This window comes from Nerophis ophidion, linkage group LG06 (assembly GCF_033978795.1).
Source record: "Nerophis ophidion isolate RoL-2023_Sa linkage group LG06, RoL_Noph_v1.0, whole genome shotgun sequence".
In the NCBI taxonomy this organism is placed as follows: Eukaryota; Metazoa; Chordata; class Actinopteri; order Syngnathiformes; family Syngnathidae; genus Nerophis; species Nerophis ophidion.
The window spans coordinates 65,852,776-65,869,050 of NC_084616.1; the positions used below are offsets into that span (position 1 = coordinate 65,852,776).

A 16,275-nucleotide genomic window follows, 5' to 3' on the forward strand; every position below is an offset into this window, starting at 1 on the left:
CTCCTGTCACTGACCATGGTCTCTCCACCCCAGCAGACGATGGGGTGGAACACCGCAGAGGCCACCACAGTGTATATTTTTATTTTACTTTTTATTCATAGCTGTATGTAGAAATGGCTAGTTGCATCCGCTCCGCTACTTAAAGTCTTTCATGTCCTTTGTGCTCTTTGTTGTTTGATGTTTCCCACTCCCACTTATGTAAGAGGGATGTGTACTATGGCTAGGAGCTATTTTTTTCCCTTGGCCTCAGTCTGGACCCCGTCTCCAAGGGCCCAGGCTTAGACCGATTTTTTTTATTTTATTTTAATCTTTTATTTTTTTTTTCCCCATTACCCCCACTTGTTTACCGCTATATCACCTTTTTTGTAAGGGGCGTCGGAAGTTGGCAGACCCGTCAGCGATCCTGTTCTGCCTCCCTGTAATGTTTGATCTTGAATGGGGTTGTGCTGAAAATTTTAATTTCCCCTCGGGGATTAATAAAGTATGTCTGATTCTGATTCTGATGTGGCTGGGCTGGCACGCTGTTCATACATGTTGTAGAGGACGCTAAAGGCAGTATTTCCACGGTGCCCCCTTAAAAGCCTACTGAAATGAGATTTTCTTATTTAAACGGGGATAGCAGCTCCATTCTATGTGTCATACTTGATCATTTTGCGATATTGCCATATTTTTGCTGAAAGGATTTAGTCGAGAACATCGACGATAGATTCGCAACTTTTGGTGCTGATAAAAAAGCCTTGTCTTTACCGGAAGTCGCAGACGATGACGTCACAAGGGTGAGGGCTCCTCACGTCCTCACATAGTTTTTAATGGGAGCCTCCAGCAGCAAGAGTTATTCGGACCGAAAAAAACGACAATTTCCCCATTAATTTGAGCGAGGATGAAAGATTCGTGGATGATGATATTGATAGAGAAGGACACAAAAAAAAAATACAAAAAAAAATAGTTAAAAAAAAAAGGCGATTGCATTGGGACGGATTCAGATGTTTTTAGACACATTTACTAGGATAATTCTGGGAAATCCCTTATCTTTCTATTGTGTTGCTAGTGTTTTAGTGAGATTAAATAATACCCGATAGTCAGAGGGGTGTGTCCACGGGTGTCTTGAGGCCAGTGTCTGAGGGAAGTCGACGGCAGATACAAGGATGGGGCAAACTCCACAGATCTCTGGTAAAAGGTGACTTTTTGACACAATTTTCTCACCGAAACCTGCCGGTTGACAAGTGGTCGGGATCCATGTTCGCTTGACCGCTCTGATCCATAGTAAAGCTTCACCTCTGGGAATTTTAAACAAGGAATCACCGTGTGTTTGTGTGGCTAAAGGCTAAAGCTTCCCAACTCCATCTTTCTACTTTGACTTCTCCATTATTAATTGAACAAATTGCAAAAGATTCAGCAACACAGATGTCCAGAATACTGTTTAAAGGGGAACATTATCACCAGACCTATGTAAGCGTCAATATATACCTCGATGGTGCAGAAAAAAGACCATCTATTTTTTTAACCGATTTCCGAACTCTAAATGGGTGTATTTTGGCGAATTAAACGCCTTTCTGTTCATCGCGCTGGAGGCGATGACATCAGAATGTGACGTCGCAGAGGTAACACACCCACCATTTTCATTTTCAACACATTACAAACACCGGGTCTCAGCTCTGTTATTTTCCGTTTTTTTTAACTATTTTTTGGAACCTTGGAGACATCATGCCTCATGTTGTCGGAGGGTGTAACAACACTAACAGGGAGGGATTCAAGTTGCACCACTGGCCCGAAGATGCGAAAGTGTCTGCCGCCAGACCCCCATTGAATGTGCTGGAGTGTCTCCACATTTGACCGGCAATGCTAAGGCAGACATGGCACAGAGATGTATGGATAACCTGCAAATGCATTTGCAACGATAGTCAACGAAATCACAAAGGTGAGTTTTGTTGATGTTGACTGCCAGCTAATCGATGCTAACATGCTACGCTAATCGATGCTAACATGCTATTTACCGGCGGTGCTAAAGCAGACATGGCACAGAGATGTATGGATAACCTGTAGATGCATTTGCAACGATATTACGTTTCCTTCCACCCACATTTAATGCGAAAAAAACACTTACCAATCGACGGATTTAAGTAGCTCCAGTGTCAAAAGATGCGAAAGTCCTGATCGTTTGGTCCGCACATTTTACCGGCGATGCTAACGCAGCTATTCGGCCATGCTATGGCTATGAATAGCGTCAATAGCTATTTGCTCAATAGCTTCAGTTTCTTCTTCAATATTTTCATACTCCAACCATCTGTTTCAATACATGCGTAATCTGTTGAATCGCTTAAGTCGCAGAAATCCGAGTTTGAATCCGAGCTAATGTCGTTATATCTTGCTGTGGTATTCCCATTGTTTGTTTACATTGGCAGCACTGTGTGACGTCACAGGAAAATGGCCAGTGTCTTCGCAGAGAGACGAAAATAAGGCACTTTAAAGCTTTATTTACGGATATTCTGAGACCGGTAAAATTTTGAAAAAAAATTCAAAAAATACAACAAGCCACTGGGAACTGATTTTTATTGTTTTTAACCCTTTTGAAATTGTGATAATGTTCCCCTTTAATTGCGTGATGAAAAGGGACGATTTTTAGCCGCAAGTGGTGCTGAACTAATATTTCCTGACAGTCCGTGACGTCACGCACACGCGTCATCATTCCACGACGTTTTCAACAGGAAACTCCGCTTGAAATTTAAAATTGCAATTTAGTAAACTAAAAAGGCCGTATTGGCATGTGTTGCAATGTTAATATTTCATCATTGATATATAAACTATCAGACTGCGTGGTCGGTAGTAGTGGGTTTCAGTAGGCCTTTAATATTGTTGTTAGAGTGAAATTCAGGAGAATGATTACCCTTGGAGGGGAACTTTAAATTGGGAGTCTCCTGGTAAAATCGAGGGCATGCAAGTATGACGTTGTAAAGCGTCATTCATATAAAACTCGCGGGTCGCACCAACATTTAATTTTCATATAAAGGTGCGGGCCGCAGAATAGAACCCTGCTCAACATAAAACCTTGCAATCAGTGTTTTAACAAAACAAAAAAAAGGATCCGAATAGACATATTTACCATTTATTTAGTTTTAAGTTCCAAAAAGTAATAACAGTTACTGAGAAAATGACAATATTTGACGTGACATACTGTATGAGTGACATCAACCTGGGATAGTAATCGATTAATCAACCGTATTTCTTCTTCTCTTATTGTCAGTGTTGAATAATCAAGCAGCTTTATATCAAATAACATTAAATATCAGTGGGTTTTGAAGAAAGAATGACAGCTGTCAACCAAGAATCAGCGCAGTATGAGCAATGTTCGTGCCACGGAATCCGAAGCAGTCGTCAACATCAGCGAGTCACCCACCACGTGACCACCACAGAAGCCACCACACCAATCACAGACGTGGCTGCGGCGGAGTGGGCGGAGTTACACAAGTCAGAGTTGCAGCACTTGAAAGTAAAACTGGACACCTGGAAAGATATATTCAATCATTAGGTTCAACACGAAATGTATTCCTAATCAAAGATGGACATTCTCCCCATTGTACACAGGAAGTGTTCATGGTGTCACACGTCATAAACAAATGTGGTCTTTTTAAGCCATAACTTAAAAACGTCCAGTTTGGGAACACTTTTTCTTCCCCCTGAAATCCGTAAACAAACAGAAATGGATTGTTTGACAACTAGTAGTAAGTCTTTTTCACACGTATGTATACTCAATTAAAAATTATACAGTACAGACCAAAAGTTTGGACACACCTTCTCAGTCAATGCGTTTTCTTTATTTTCACGACTATTTACATTATAGATTGTCACTGAAGGCAATAAAACAATGAATGAACACATGTGGAGTTATGTACTTAACAAACAAAAGTGGAATAACTAAAAACATGTTTTATAGTCTAGTACAGGGGTGCTCACACTTTTTCTGCAGACGAGCTACTTTTCATTTGACCAAGTCGAGGAGATCTACCTCATTCATATATATCATTTATATTTATTAATTTATGAAAGAGATATTTTTGTTAACAAGTTAATGGTATTTAAAGATAATACAAGCATGTTTGACACATATAGATTGCTTTCTTTCATGAAGACAAGAATATAAGTTGGTGTATTACCTGATTCAGATGACTTGCATTGATTGGAATCAGACAGTGGTGCTAATGACGTCCGGATTTTCAAATGGAGGAGAAAAAAAGTCCTCCTTTCTGTCCAATACCACATGAAAGTGGTTGGATTTGGCATCTCATTTGTCCACCTTGCATACCGTACTCGTTTTGAAACACTTTGTTATGAGAGTAGTATATGTGTTTGTGGCCCTTTAATGTCTGGCAGCAGGTGAGTGACGTCAGTGAGTGTGTGGGCGAGCGAGGAGAGGGAGCGGTCGCTGACGGCGGGGGAGAAATACATTGGCATCAAACTCCGTAGCTTGCATGCTAGCTTTCTGAGACTGTTATTTTGTTAGCACAGACAGGATGACGCAGGTCTTTTATGGTGAAGACAGGAACTGTGCAGTCGGTCTTTAGAGTTTTGACAGCAGGTACCGCCCAAGAGTGTGTTGAAATAAAAAGTGTTTTTCTCGTCCTGTCAGTGACTTTTTTCTTAATAATGAGCTCGCAGCCGCCAGCGTCATCTCACAAGATCCTCGGGTGCCGAGAATGTCAAACAACTGACGAAAGTGAAGCCTTGGTGAAGATTGATGATGGCTCATTTTTATGTCTATTTTTTTCATGCCTGGCTTGTGATCGACTGACACACCCTCCGAGATCGACATAATGGGCACCCCTAGTCAAGTATCTTTGAAATAGCCACCTTTTGCTCTGAATACTGCTTTGTACACTCTTGGCATTCTCTCAATGATCGTCAAGAGGTAGTCACCTGAAAGGGTTTTCACTTCACAGATGTCATAGCGTTGATGCCTTCAGTGACAATCTACAATGGAAATAGTCATGAAAATAAAAGAAAACGCATTGAATGAAAAGGTGTGTTCAAACGTTTGGCCTGTACTGTATCCATCCATCCATTTTCTACCGCTTATTCCCTTTTGCGTTCGCGGGGGGCATTGGCGCCTATCTCAGCTACAATCGGGCGAAAGGCAGGGTACACACACCCTGGACAAGTCGCCACCTCATCGCAGATAGACAACATTCACACTCACATTCACACACTAGGGCCAATTTAGTGTTGCCAATCAACCTATCCCCAGGTGCATGTCTTTGGAGGTGAGAGGAAGCCGGAGTACCCGGAGGGAACCCACGCAGTCACGGGTGGAACAAGCAAACTCCACACAAAAAGATCCCGAGCCTGGGATGGAACCCAGGACTGCAGGACTTTCGTATTGTGAGGCAGACACACTAACCCCTCTTCCACCGTGTAGCCTGTACTGTATATTTTTCATATTTATGGTAAATGTAAGTGTATAGCACTTTTCTACCCATTAAGGAGCCCAAAGCGCTTTGACAGTATTTCCACATTCGGCCATTCACACACACAATCACACACTGACGGCAGGAGCTGCCATGCAAGGCGCTCACCAGGACCCATCAGGAGCAAGGGTGAAGCGTCTTGCCCAAGGACACAACGGACGTGACTAGGATGGCAGAAGGTGGGGATTGAACCAATAACCCTCTACCAACTTCGCCACGCCGTCATGAAAAGCAAGTTAACCAAGTATAAGCAATATAGTTATTATAAGCGCTAACATCGAGGAACTACTTTTAGCAAATGACAGAGAGCTAAATAGCTTATGCAGCTAACGACACACTGAGCAGGTGAGCTGCTGCATTGCCTTTGAGTTGGTCAAAGCTAATTTTATATCATAAATCATGCCTCTCACTTGTATAGACAAAGATTGTGGCCATAAACCAAAAATTTGGTCAACAAATGTTCTGATTTGTCTGTAAAATTAATTATTCTTAAAATGACTAAAATACATAATTATATTTATGTTTTAAATGTACCCCTTTTTTGTATTTGCAATACTTGGATTAACATATTTGTAGTTGAAGTTGCTGTAATGTACTTATTTAATAAAAATATGGTAAAAATATCAATACCGGTAGGTCATTTTTTTTGGTATGTCTCAAATGTAACACTCTCGTTCTCCAAGGTAAGCAAGTGTTATATGGTCAGCTTGTTTTTATTGTATCCCTACATCATGTGAATGGTCTGATATGAGCACTTCACAACATTTTCACAAGATCTTGTCATTTCTCATGTCAAAAATTCATGAAGTTTATGTATAAAAACTTTAATCAATCAGTACTGTTTGTGTTTTTTACTTGGAAATGACAGAGTGTATTGTGGATGTACGAATTGTGTATCAATAACAAACATCCATCCATCCATCCATTTTACTACCACTTTTCCCTTTTGGGTTGCGGGGGGTGCTGGAGCCTATCTCAGCTGCATTCGGGCGGAGGGCGGAGTCAATAACAAACAGCAATAAGAAATGTTTTGTTTTCTGGGAAAAACCTACTTTAAAATCACTGCTCCTCTGCTCTCATTACTTCACATACAAAGGTTTCATGCATTAAGTACAGCAATTTTTCTTTATTGTTTGATAGTTATAACTTTTAAGTACAAACCCCGGTTCCATATGAGTTGGGAAATTGTGTTACATGTAGATATAAACGGAATACAATGATTTGCAAATAATTTTCAACCCATATTCAATTGAATGCACTACAAAGACAAGATATTTGATGTTCAAACTCATAAACGTTATTTTTTTTTTTTGCAAATAATAATCAACTTAGAATTTCATTGCTGCAACACGTGCCAAAGTAGTTGGAAAAGGGCATGTTCACCACTGTGTTACATCAACCTTTTCTTTTAACAACACCCAATAAACGTTTGGGAACTGAGGAAACTATTTGTTGAAGCTTTGAAAGTGGAATTCTTTCTCATTCTTGTTTTATGTAAAGCTTCAGTCGTTCAACAGTCCGGGGTCTCCGCTGTTGAATTTTACGCTTCATAATGCGCCACACATTTTACATGGGAGACAGGTCTGGACTGCAGGCGGGCCAGGAAAGTATCCACACTCTTTTACTACAAAACCAAGCTGTTGTAACACATGGCTTGGCATTGTCTTGCTTAAATAAGCAGGGGCGTCCATGATAACATTGCTTGGATGACAACATATGTTGCTCCAAACCCTGTATGTACCTTTCAGCATTAATGGTGCCTTCACAGATGTGTAAGTTAGCCATGCCTTGGGCATTAATACACCCCCATACCATCACAGATGCTGGCTTTTGAACTTTGCGCCGATAATAATCCGGATGGTTATTTTCCTCTTTGTTGCGGAGGACACCACGTCCACAGTTTCCAAATATAATTTGAAATGTGGACTCGTCAGACCACAGAACACTTTACCACTTTGCATCAGTCACTCGTAGATGAGCTCGAGCCCAGGGAAGCCGGCGGCGTTTCTGGGTGTTGTTGATAAATGGGTTTTGCATTGCATAGTAGAGTTTTAACTTTCACTTACAGTTGTAGCGACCAACTGAAGTTACTGACAGTGGATTTATGAAGTGTTCCTGAGCCCGTGTGGTGATATCCGTTACACACTGATGTCGGGTTTTTAAGGCAGTACCGCCTGAGGGATAAAAGGTCCGTAATATCATCGCTTACGTGCAGCGATTTCTCCAGATTCTCTGAACCTTTTGATGATTTTACAGACCGTAGATGGTAAAATCCCTAAATTCCTTGCAATCGCTCGCTGAGAAACATTTTTCTAAAACTGTTTGACAGTTTGCTTACAAAGTGGTGACCCTCACCCCATCCTTGTTTGTGAATTACTTAGCATTTCATGGAAGCTGCTTTTATACCCAATGATGGCACCCACCTGTTCCCAATAAGCCTGCACACCTGTGGGATGTTCCAAATAAGTGTTTGATGAGCATTCCTCAACTTAATTGGTATTTATTGCCACCTTTCCCAACTTTTTTGTCACGTGTTGCTGGCATCAAATTCTAAAATTAATGATTATTTGCCCAAAAAAAAATGTCTATCAGTTTGAACATCAAATATGTTGTTTTTGGAGCATATTCAACTGAATATGGTTTGAAAATGGTTTGCAAATCATTGTATTCTGTTTATATTTACATCTAACACAATTTCCCAACTCATATGGAAACGGGGTTTGTATTAAGCGGTAATCGCTTGAGTGGGCGTTGCATAGGCAAGTTTGAGCTGGAGCCAACCCTCAACCCCTAACCAGTCACAACATAGTAGGTGTGGTCGAGGAGGAGATCACTGAATGCAGATTTGTACACAACGTTGATATTTATGTGGTGTTTTATTCAGATAAAATTACTGTAGTACCCCACTGAGATCCGAAATAATCTTAGAACCTTTACAGATACTTACACAAAAGCTAAGGATTTTTTTGCTTTGTATTTTGTTTCTTGCTTTTCCCAAAATGAACCAAACATTGAACATAAAACTGAGGTACCAGATCCTGATGACTGTTTCACAGTTATGCCCCACCAATCAATGATCAATACTTTGAGTTACCTGTGGGAACATCTGTCCAAGTCGACTGTACTCGCAGTCTGAATACTTGAGGCACTGGCGGAACGTCATCCCTCCTGCAACACACACAGGAAGTACACTTACTGCAAGGTCTAATTTACTAAAGGTTTGCGTGTATCAAAACACACGCAAAATAGTGCACAGCTGATCTACTACACTGCAAAAACTGAAATCTAAGTAGAATGAAATGTCTCAAACAAGGGTGATATGTGCTTATTTTCTGTCTGATGAGATAATTATTCTCACTAAGCAGATTTTGTTGTTAGTGTTTTACTTGTTTTAAGGGTTTTGGTCCTAAATGGTCTCGGTAAGATATTACAGCTTGTTGCTGAGATTTTATGACCTATATTGAGTAAAACATGCTTGAAACCTAGAATATCAACTGATGCAAAGCTGTGTCATTAACAGTCACAAGTATAAAACTACTTTTTTAAAGTAATAATTTAATACTTGTCGAGCTCATATCATTATATATCATACATCACACGGGGGACAATTCACCAACTCGAGTATTTCATATATATTTCATATATATATATATATATATGTATGAAATACTTGACTTTCAGTGAATTCTAGCTATTTATTATATATATAAATAAAATAACTAGTTGAATTTCAGACGGCACCTATCAAATATACAGTAATAAAAACACAGTTGTTCTACTAACTGTACTCAATAACCAAGCGGAGTGATGAAGTTACGTCTCTTTACTGTGGGCTTGAGAACAGACTCCCTCACTTGCCGTCAGGTGCAACACCACATAAATCGTTGGCCAATCAAAAAGCAACCCCATAACGCTATAGCCAACATTCACCAGCAGATGGCAACAGAAAAAATAGTTCACTCTTTTAGAGACGGCGTCGCAATGGCTGTAACTTCCTCGTTCTTCTGCTTCGTTTCCTTGTGTGTGCAGTTTTTTTTATCAAAACCTGTAGATGTTGTAACATGATTTGGCAGGCAAGCTGTTTATATCGTGGGAAAGAGGACGTGAAAACAGGCTGTCCCCTCTCAGGTCCGCATGGAGCTGGAGGGGGCGTGGCGTCCAGCTCCAGCTGAATTTCGGGAGATTTTCGGGAGAAAATTTCTTCCGGGAGGTTTTCAGGTGAGGCGCTGAATTTCTGGGGTCTCCCGGAAAATTCGGGAGGGTTGACAAGTATGGCCCTCCCAGTCACTGCTGTTGTGTCCTTGGGCAAGACACTTTACCCACCTGCTCCTAGTGCCGCCCACTCTAGTTTAAATGTAACTTAGATATTGGGTTTCACTATGTAAAATCGCTTTCAGTCCCTAGAGAAAATCGTGATATAAATATAATTCACTTCACTTCAGTTAAAAGCAATTTTAAATTCAAACTTGCACATGGAAAGCCAGGTATGTGTATTACTTTGTAGTACGCGTTAGAGCTCACACTTGTAGTAAGGTATGGTATAGTAGAGGTACCACAATGTGGATTAAAGCTACGGTAGTGCAACTGCAGGCATGGACAGTCGCTTATACTATAGTACAGTGATTCTCAAATGGGGGTACGCCTACCCCTGGGGGTACTTGAAGGTATGCCAAGGGGTATGGGAGATTTTGTTTAAATATTCTAAAATTAGCAACAATTCAAAAATCCTTTATAAATATATGTATTGAATAATTCTTCCACGAAATATGAATCATAAACTGTGAAAAGAAATGCAACAATGCAATATTCAGTGTTGACAGCTAGATATTTTGTGGACATGTTCCATAAATATTGATGTTAAAGATTTATATTTTATTGTGAAGAAATGTCTAGAATTAAGCTCATGAATCCAGATGGATCTCTATTACAATCCCCAAAGAGGGCACTTTAAGTTGATAATTACTTCTATGTGTAGAAATTGTATTTATAATTGAATCTCTTGTTTGTTTTTCAACCAGTTTTTAGTTATTTTTATATCTTTTTTTACAAATAGTTCTTTCTTGATGGCACCGCTGTAGTGGCTGCTGTTGGCAGGAGCTCTCTGCTCGTGTTATCCTTTTGTGTTTCCCTCTTGTTTTCATGCGTTATTTTATATATATATATATATATTTTTTTTTTTTTTTTTTTTTTTTTTTTTTTGGGCCTTTTGGTCCGGTACCCTTTGGGACTGTGTGACAAGGGTGGCACTTTCGTGACCTCTGCGGTGCTTTTTTGTGGACTTCTGGATCTGCCTCCCGGGAGCCAGCTGCTAGGTCTCTGCCACACCAGAGTCAGTTTGGAGGGACTAGAGTAGATGCGTATGAAGAGACAGGGCTGCGGAGCTGTCACTGACCGCCGGGACGGACAAACTTCACAGTGTCTTGGCTGAAAGAGCTGGTACCGGACACCTCAGTTTTCTTGGAAGTATCCTCGCTCATCCATGCGGACTGGACATTGGCTGAGAGGTGGTTGGCAACCGAGAGTGGAGTCGGCTCTCTTGGTTGCTTTGTTGGGTCTGCTCCTGTCTCTTTTATTTTTTTCTCCCATTCCCCCCCACTTGTTTACCTGTATCTCACCTTTTTTGTAAGGGGCGACGGAAGTTGGCAGACCCGTCAGCGATCCTGTTCTGTCTCCCTGTAATGTTTGTCTGATCTTGAATGGGATTGTGCTGAAAATTTAAATTTCCCCTCGGGGATTAATAAAGTATGTCTGATTCTCATGACATAGTTCTGTATTTTACTTCTTTATCTCTTTTTAAACCAAAAATGCTTTGCTCTGATTAGGGGGTACTTGAATTAAAAACATGTTCACAGGGGGTACATCACTGAAAAAAGGTTGAGAACCACTGCTATAGTACATCTACATGTCTGATAAAGGACACGTAGTAAAATACATGTGAAACTGTACTCCAATCGCAAATATTTCTAAGACTAGGATTCCAAATAAGTTATGAATTGGTACTGTACAAAAATACAATGTAAATAGTATGGAAATGTGACAATTTGTGCAAATGCCTTGTTAAAGCACTACCATGTTTGTTGTGTGGTATCAGCAGTATACCAGCATTGACTGTAACTTACATTGTGGTAATGGTACTACCATAGAAACTACACAAGTGCAGGATGCTATGACAAAGTATAAAAGCAGATTGAGCAAGTTAGTTAGAGATGTAGTACGGGTGCCAACAACAAAGTTACAATGTTAGAAGTTATTCCATAAAAATGCAGTGATAACCTCTTTCTGTGAGCGTCAGACAGGCGTCGTCATAGCTACAGTCTCGTTGTTTGGAACAACTCGCTGTGTAATCTTTACAACTGTAACAGCGAATTGCTGATCCTGAAACAACATTTCATGTTAAATTTATCTCTAACTTCGGTCTGCAAATACATTTTTACATTAATCCCTCGTCATTCATTATACAGTACATCAATAAGTATAATAATCATAAGTAGTAATATAGCAATATCATCATCTTAAGAAGAACCAAACTGAAACATACCAAGTCCCATCAGAGAGAAGCAAATCATCAGAAAGACGCTAACAGAGAACTTCATGTTCACCATCGTCACTCTGAAATCACACATGTATGTACCACTTAAGCACTCTCAATACCACTTCATAGTGTGTGTGTGTGTGCCTGTGCGTGTGTGTGCGTGTGTTCCGTTGTAGTACTCACCAAACTGTAGAACTTGACAGATGCCACAGTGCTCACTAACTGACTGGAGATGAAACTGATGGAACAATTACACTGTTAGACCACACCCACTGGGAGGAGCCTACTTGAACCCTCAAGAACCTATAAAAAAAACATATAAGACACTATTAGAAGCAAATAAAAGACAAATAAAAACTCATTACTCATTACAAACAAGAGCTAAGTAAGAACCCATTAGAACGTAACAATAAGAAATAATGGACAAATAAAAACTCATTCGAGAACACATAAGAACACATATGGAACCCATTGTAACCAAATTAGTTAGGTTCTGGTTGCATGTCTGCGATGGTTGTGTTCTCCAGGATGCAGAAGGACGAGCAGGAAGCAGTGTGCAGGTAATATCAATCTCTTTTATTTCTCAAACAAGGCTAATATAAAAAGGTTGTGCAACTTTTTGGGAGTAAGAATTGATAGTAAGCTATCATGGAAACCTCCTGTCAGACACACAAAAAAAAAGATCTCCAAAAGCCTCTCAAATATAAAGAAAGCAAAACTATACCTCAATAAAAATGCACTCCGTACTCTATACTGCACCTTGGTACCGCCATACCTTACATACTGTAGTGAATACTTCTTTGTACTCTATACTGCACCTTGGTACCGCCATACCTTACATACTGTAGTGAATACTTCTTTGTACTCTATACTGCACCTTAGTACTGCCATACCTTACATACTGTAGTGAATACTTCTTTGTACTCTATACTGCACCTTAGTACTGCCATACCTTACATACTGTGTTGAAGTATGGGGGAATACTTAAAACAACACAATTCATCCTCTGATCATATTACAGAAAAGGGCAGTGCGGATCATTCACAACGTTGTTTTATTAGAACATACTCATGATCTGTTTATGCAACCGAAGTTGCTCAAAGTTGATGTTCTTGTGAAATATAACACATAAATAATCTTATATAAAGCATTTAACAGATTATCGCCGCCTAATTTACAACATTTTTTATATGATGAGTACCGGCTCATAATTTGAGAGACTTTGGATATTTCTCATTGCCGAGACCTTAATACCACTCGTAAACGTTTTGTGTGTCTGTATGCGGAGTAAAACTATAGCAAAAACCGCAATTATGCCAAACTATTAATAGTTTTAAACTATTATACAAACATCGGGTCTGGTTCAAATATGGAGATGAGGGTCTTTAATTTGACCTGCTGTTGTACTCTGTTTCAAAGTGTTAAAATACGCTCAATGTCCATCCAAAGTCGGGTCGCGGGGGCAGCAGCCTAAGCAGGGAAGCCCAGACTTCACTCTCCCCAGCCACTTCATCCAGCTCTTCCTGGGGGATCCCGAGGCATTCCCAGGCCAGTTGGGAGACATAGCCTTCCCAACGTGTCCTGGATTTTCCCCGTGCCCTAAACACCTCCTTAGGGAGGCGTTTGGTGACATCCTTAACAGATGCCCGAACAAACTCATCTGGCTCCTCGCAATGTGGAGGAGCAGCTGCTTTACTTTGAGCTCCTCCCCGGATGGCAGAGCTTCTCACCCTATCTCTAAGGGAGAGCCCCGCCACCCGGCGGAGGAAAGTAATTTCGGCCGCTTGTACCCGTGATCTTGTCCTTTTGGTCATAACCCAAACCTCATGTTTGTAGGTGAGGATGGGAATGTAGATCGACCGGTAAATTGAGAGCTTTGCCTTCCGGCTCAGCTCCTTCTTCACCACAACGGATTGATACAGCATACATGTGCTCAATGTTTGCTTACCGTTTTCTCTACGTTGTCTATTACCATTGTTGGTATATTCATATGTCCTACGTTGTTGATACAAATTATTGTCACAGTGTAATGATTATTTTTACCGGTGGTAATTCCACAGGTAAAGTAACAGTGAAGCTCAATGGAATAATCACTGAATTGAGAACTGGGGCCGGGATTCAATAAGTTCTTCTTTTCCCTCTCATGTTCAGGCAAAACTGGATCATCATGCTTACATATTGTACATTACTTTTTGCATTATATTAATTTATATTATTACGTTGTCCACCATGTACTTTGTTTTATGTCATTGACATAACGACCATGAATTGATGAACGTGGACCCCGACTTAAACAAGTTGAAAAACTTATTCGGGTGTTACCATTTAGTGGTCAATTGTACGGAATATGTACTGTACTGTGCAATCTACTAATAAAAGTATCAATCATCCATCCATCCATTTCCTACCGCTTATTCCCTTTCGGGGTCGCGGGGGGCACTGGCGCCTATCTCAGCTACAATCGGGCAGAAGGCGGGGTACACCCTGGACAAGTCGCCACCTCATCACAGGGCCAACACAGATAGACAGACAACATTCACACTCACATTCACACAAAAGTATCAATCAATCAATCAAAAAATTGCCTGAAATAAATTGATAAACAAAAACTTGGAAGTGCATGAGAAGCATGGTATAGCAAAACGTAACTCTCTTGGAAGGTCATGACAGTAGAGCAGGGGTCGGCAACCTAAAATGTTGAAAGAGCCATATTGGACCAAAAATACAAAAACAAATCTGTCTGGAGCCACAAAAAATTTCAAAGCATACGGATAGTGTGTCATGAGATATGAATTGAATATGAGGACTTAAAGGAAACTAAATGAGCCCAAATATAGCTACAAATGAGGTATACTAATGCAATATATACATACAGCTAGCCTAAATAGCATGTTAGCATCGATTAGCCTACAGTCATGCAGTGACCAAATATGTCTGATTAGCACACTCCACATAAGTCAATAACATAAAAAAAACTGACCTTTGTGCATTCATGCACAACGTTATAAGTATGGTGGAAGTGGCATGAATCACGTCTTAGAAAGTCGGAGAAAGTTATACATGTAAATTGTAAACAAACTTGGGTGAGTTCACGGACCGCCAAAATTAGTAGGACAAAACGGCCCTCGCCAAATACTCGAATCAGTGAAGCATGTTTAATATAAACAGTGTGCTTTATAGCAATTAGGGGGGTTTGTGTCATGTTTGTCCTCCGAGTAGAGGAAGGTAAAGAAGAAAATAATGCCCCTTAAGTTTATTTTATTTCTATTCAGAAGATAAAATTAGCAAAAGGGGCGACATGCACCTGCGGGTATGCTGATGTCCGACAGGCCGCCATGTTGTGGAGAACATGAAGCAGGATGAGAGTGGCACCACGCCGTCCTGATCACTGATAGGATGATGACAAGCTGATAGAAGTGGGGAGAAGAAAGGTGTGAGTGTGTCTCGGTGCCAAGCGACAAAGAAAGCATAGAAGAAGAAGACAAAAGTCCAGTGTGAGCAGAGATGACGGTCAGCAGCGCCAACGCAAACAAAGGCACAAAGCTTCTCGATGCTCCAATGTTTGGATCGTCCACTCTAGAAAGATTAAATTAGATTAGATAGTACTTTATTTATTCCTTCAGGAAAATAAAAATTTTCAGCACAATCCCATTCAAGATCAAACAAACATTACAGGGAGACAGAACAGGATCGCTGACGGGTCTGCCGGCTTCCAGCGCCCCTTACAAAAAAGGTGAGATACAGGTAAACAAGTGGGGGGGAATGGGAGAAAAAAATAGAAGATTAAAATTAAGTAAAATATAATTTAAAAAAAATCGGTCTAAGCCTGGGCCCTTAGAGGGTGTCCAGACTGAGGCCAAGGGAAAAAAACAACAAAAACAATAACTCATAGCCATAGTACACATCCCTCTCACATGTGTGTAAGAGGGAAACATCAAAGAAGACAAAGGACATTAAAGACATTAAAGCAGCAGATACAACCAGCCACTTCTACATACAGCTATGAATAAAAACTAAAAGAAACATATCCACTGTGGTGGCCTCTGCGGTGTTCCACGCCATCGTCCGCTGGGGTGGAGGGAGCATGGCCAGAGACAGGACCAGACCCAACAAAGCAACAAAGAGAGCCGACTCCACTCTCGGCCAGTGTCCAGTTCGCATGGATGAGCGAGGATAAATATGAGCTGAAAGACTTCAAAAGGTAACGATAATAATAACAATGTCAAGTTTGAGATGCGTATAAACAATTGTGAATCGTTTGTAAATAATGTTGCTTCAAACCAA

General features: G+C 40.5%; 1 protein-coding gene across 1 annotated transcript; it reads right to left on the reverse strand.

Moving 5' to 3' along the window:
• Window positions 1-3,090: 3,090 nt before the first annotated feature.
• On the reverse strand, window positions 3,091-12,292 carry LOC133555126 (CD59 glycoprotein-like). The gene is made up of 5 exons (XM_061904634.1): window positions 12,175-12,292; window positions 11,998-12,068; window positions 11,733-11,834; window positions 8,554-8,627; window positions 3,091-3,501 (listed from the first exon to the last, which is right to left on the reverse strand). Exons 2-5 carry the CDS (start codon window positions 12,059-12,061, stop codon window positions 3,379-3,381), a joined length of 363 nt encoding a protein of 120 aa, XP_061760618.1. The 5' UTR covers window positions 12,062-12,068; window positions 12,175-12,292; the 3' UTR covers window positions 3,091-3,378.
• Window positions 12,293-16,275: the final 3,983 nt, after the last annotated feature.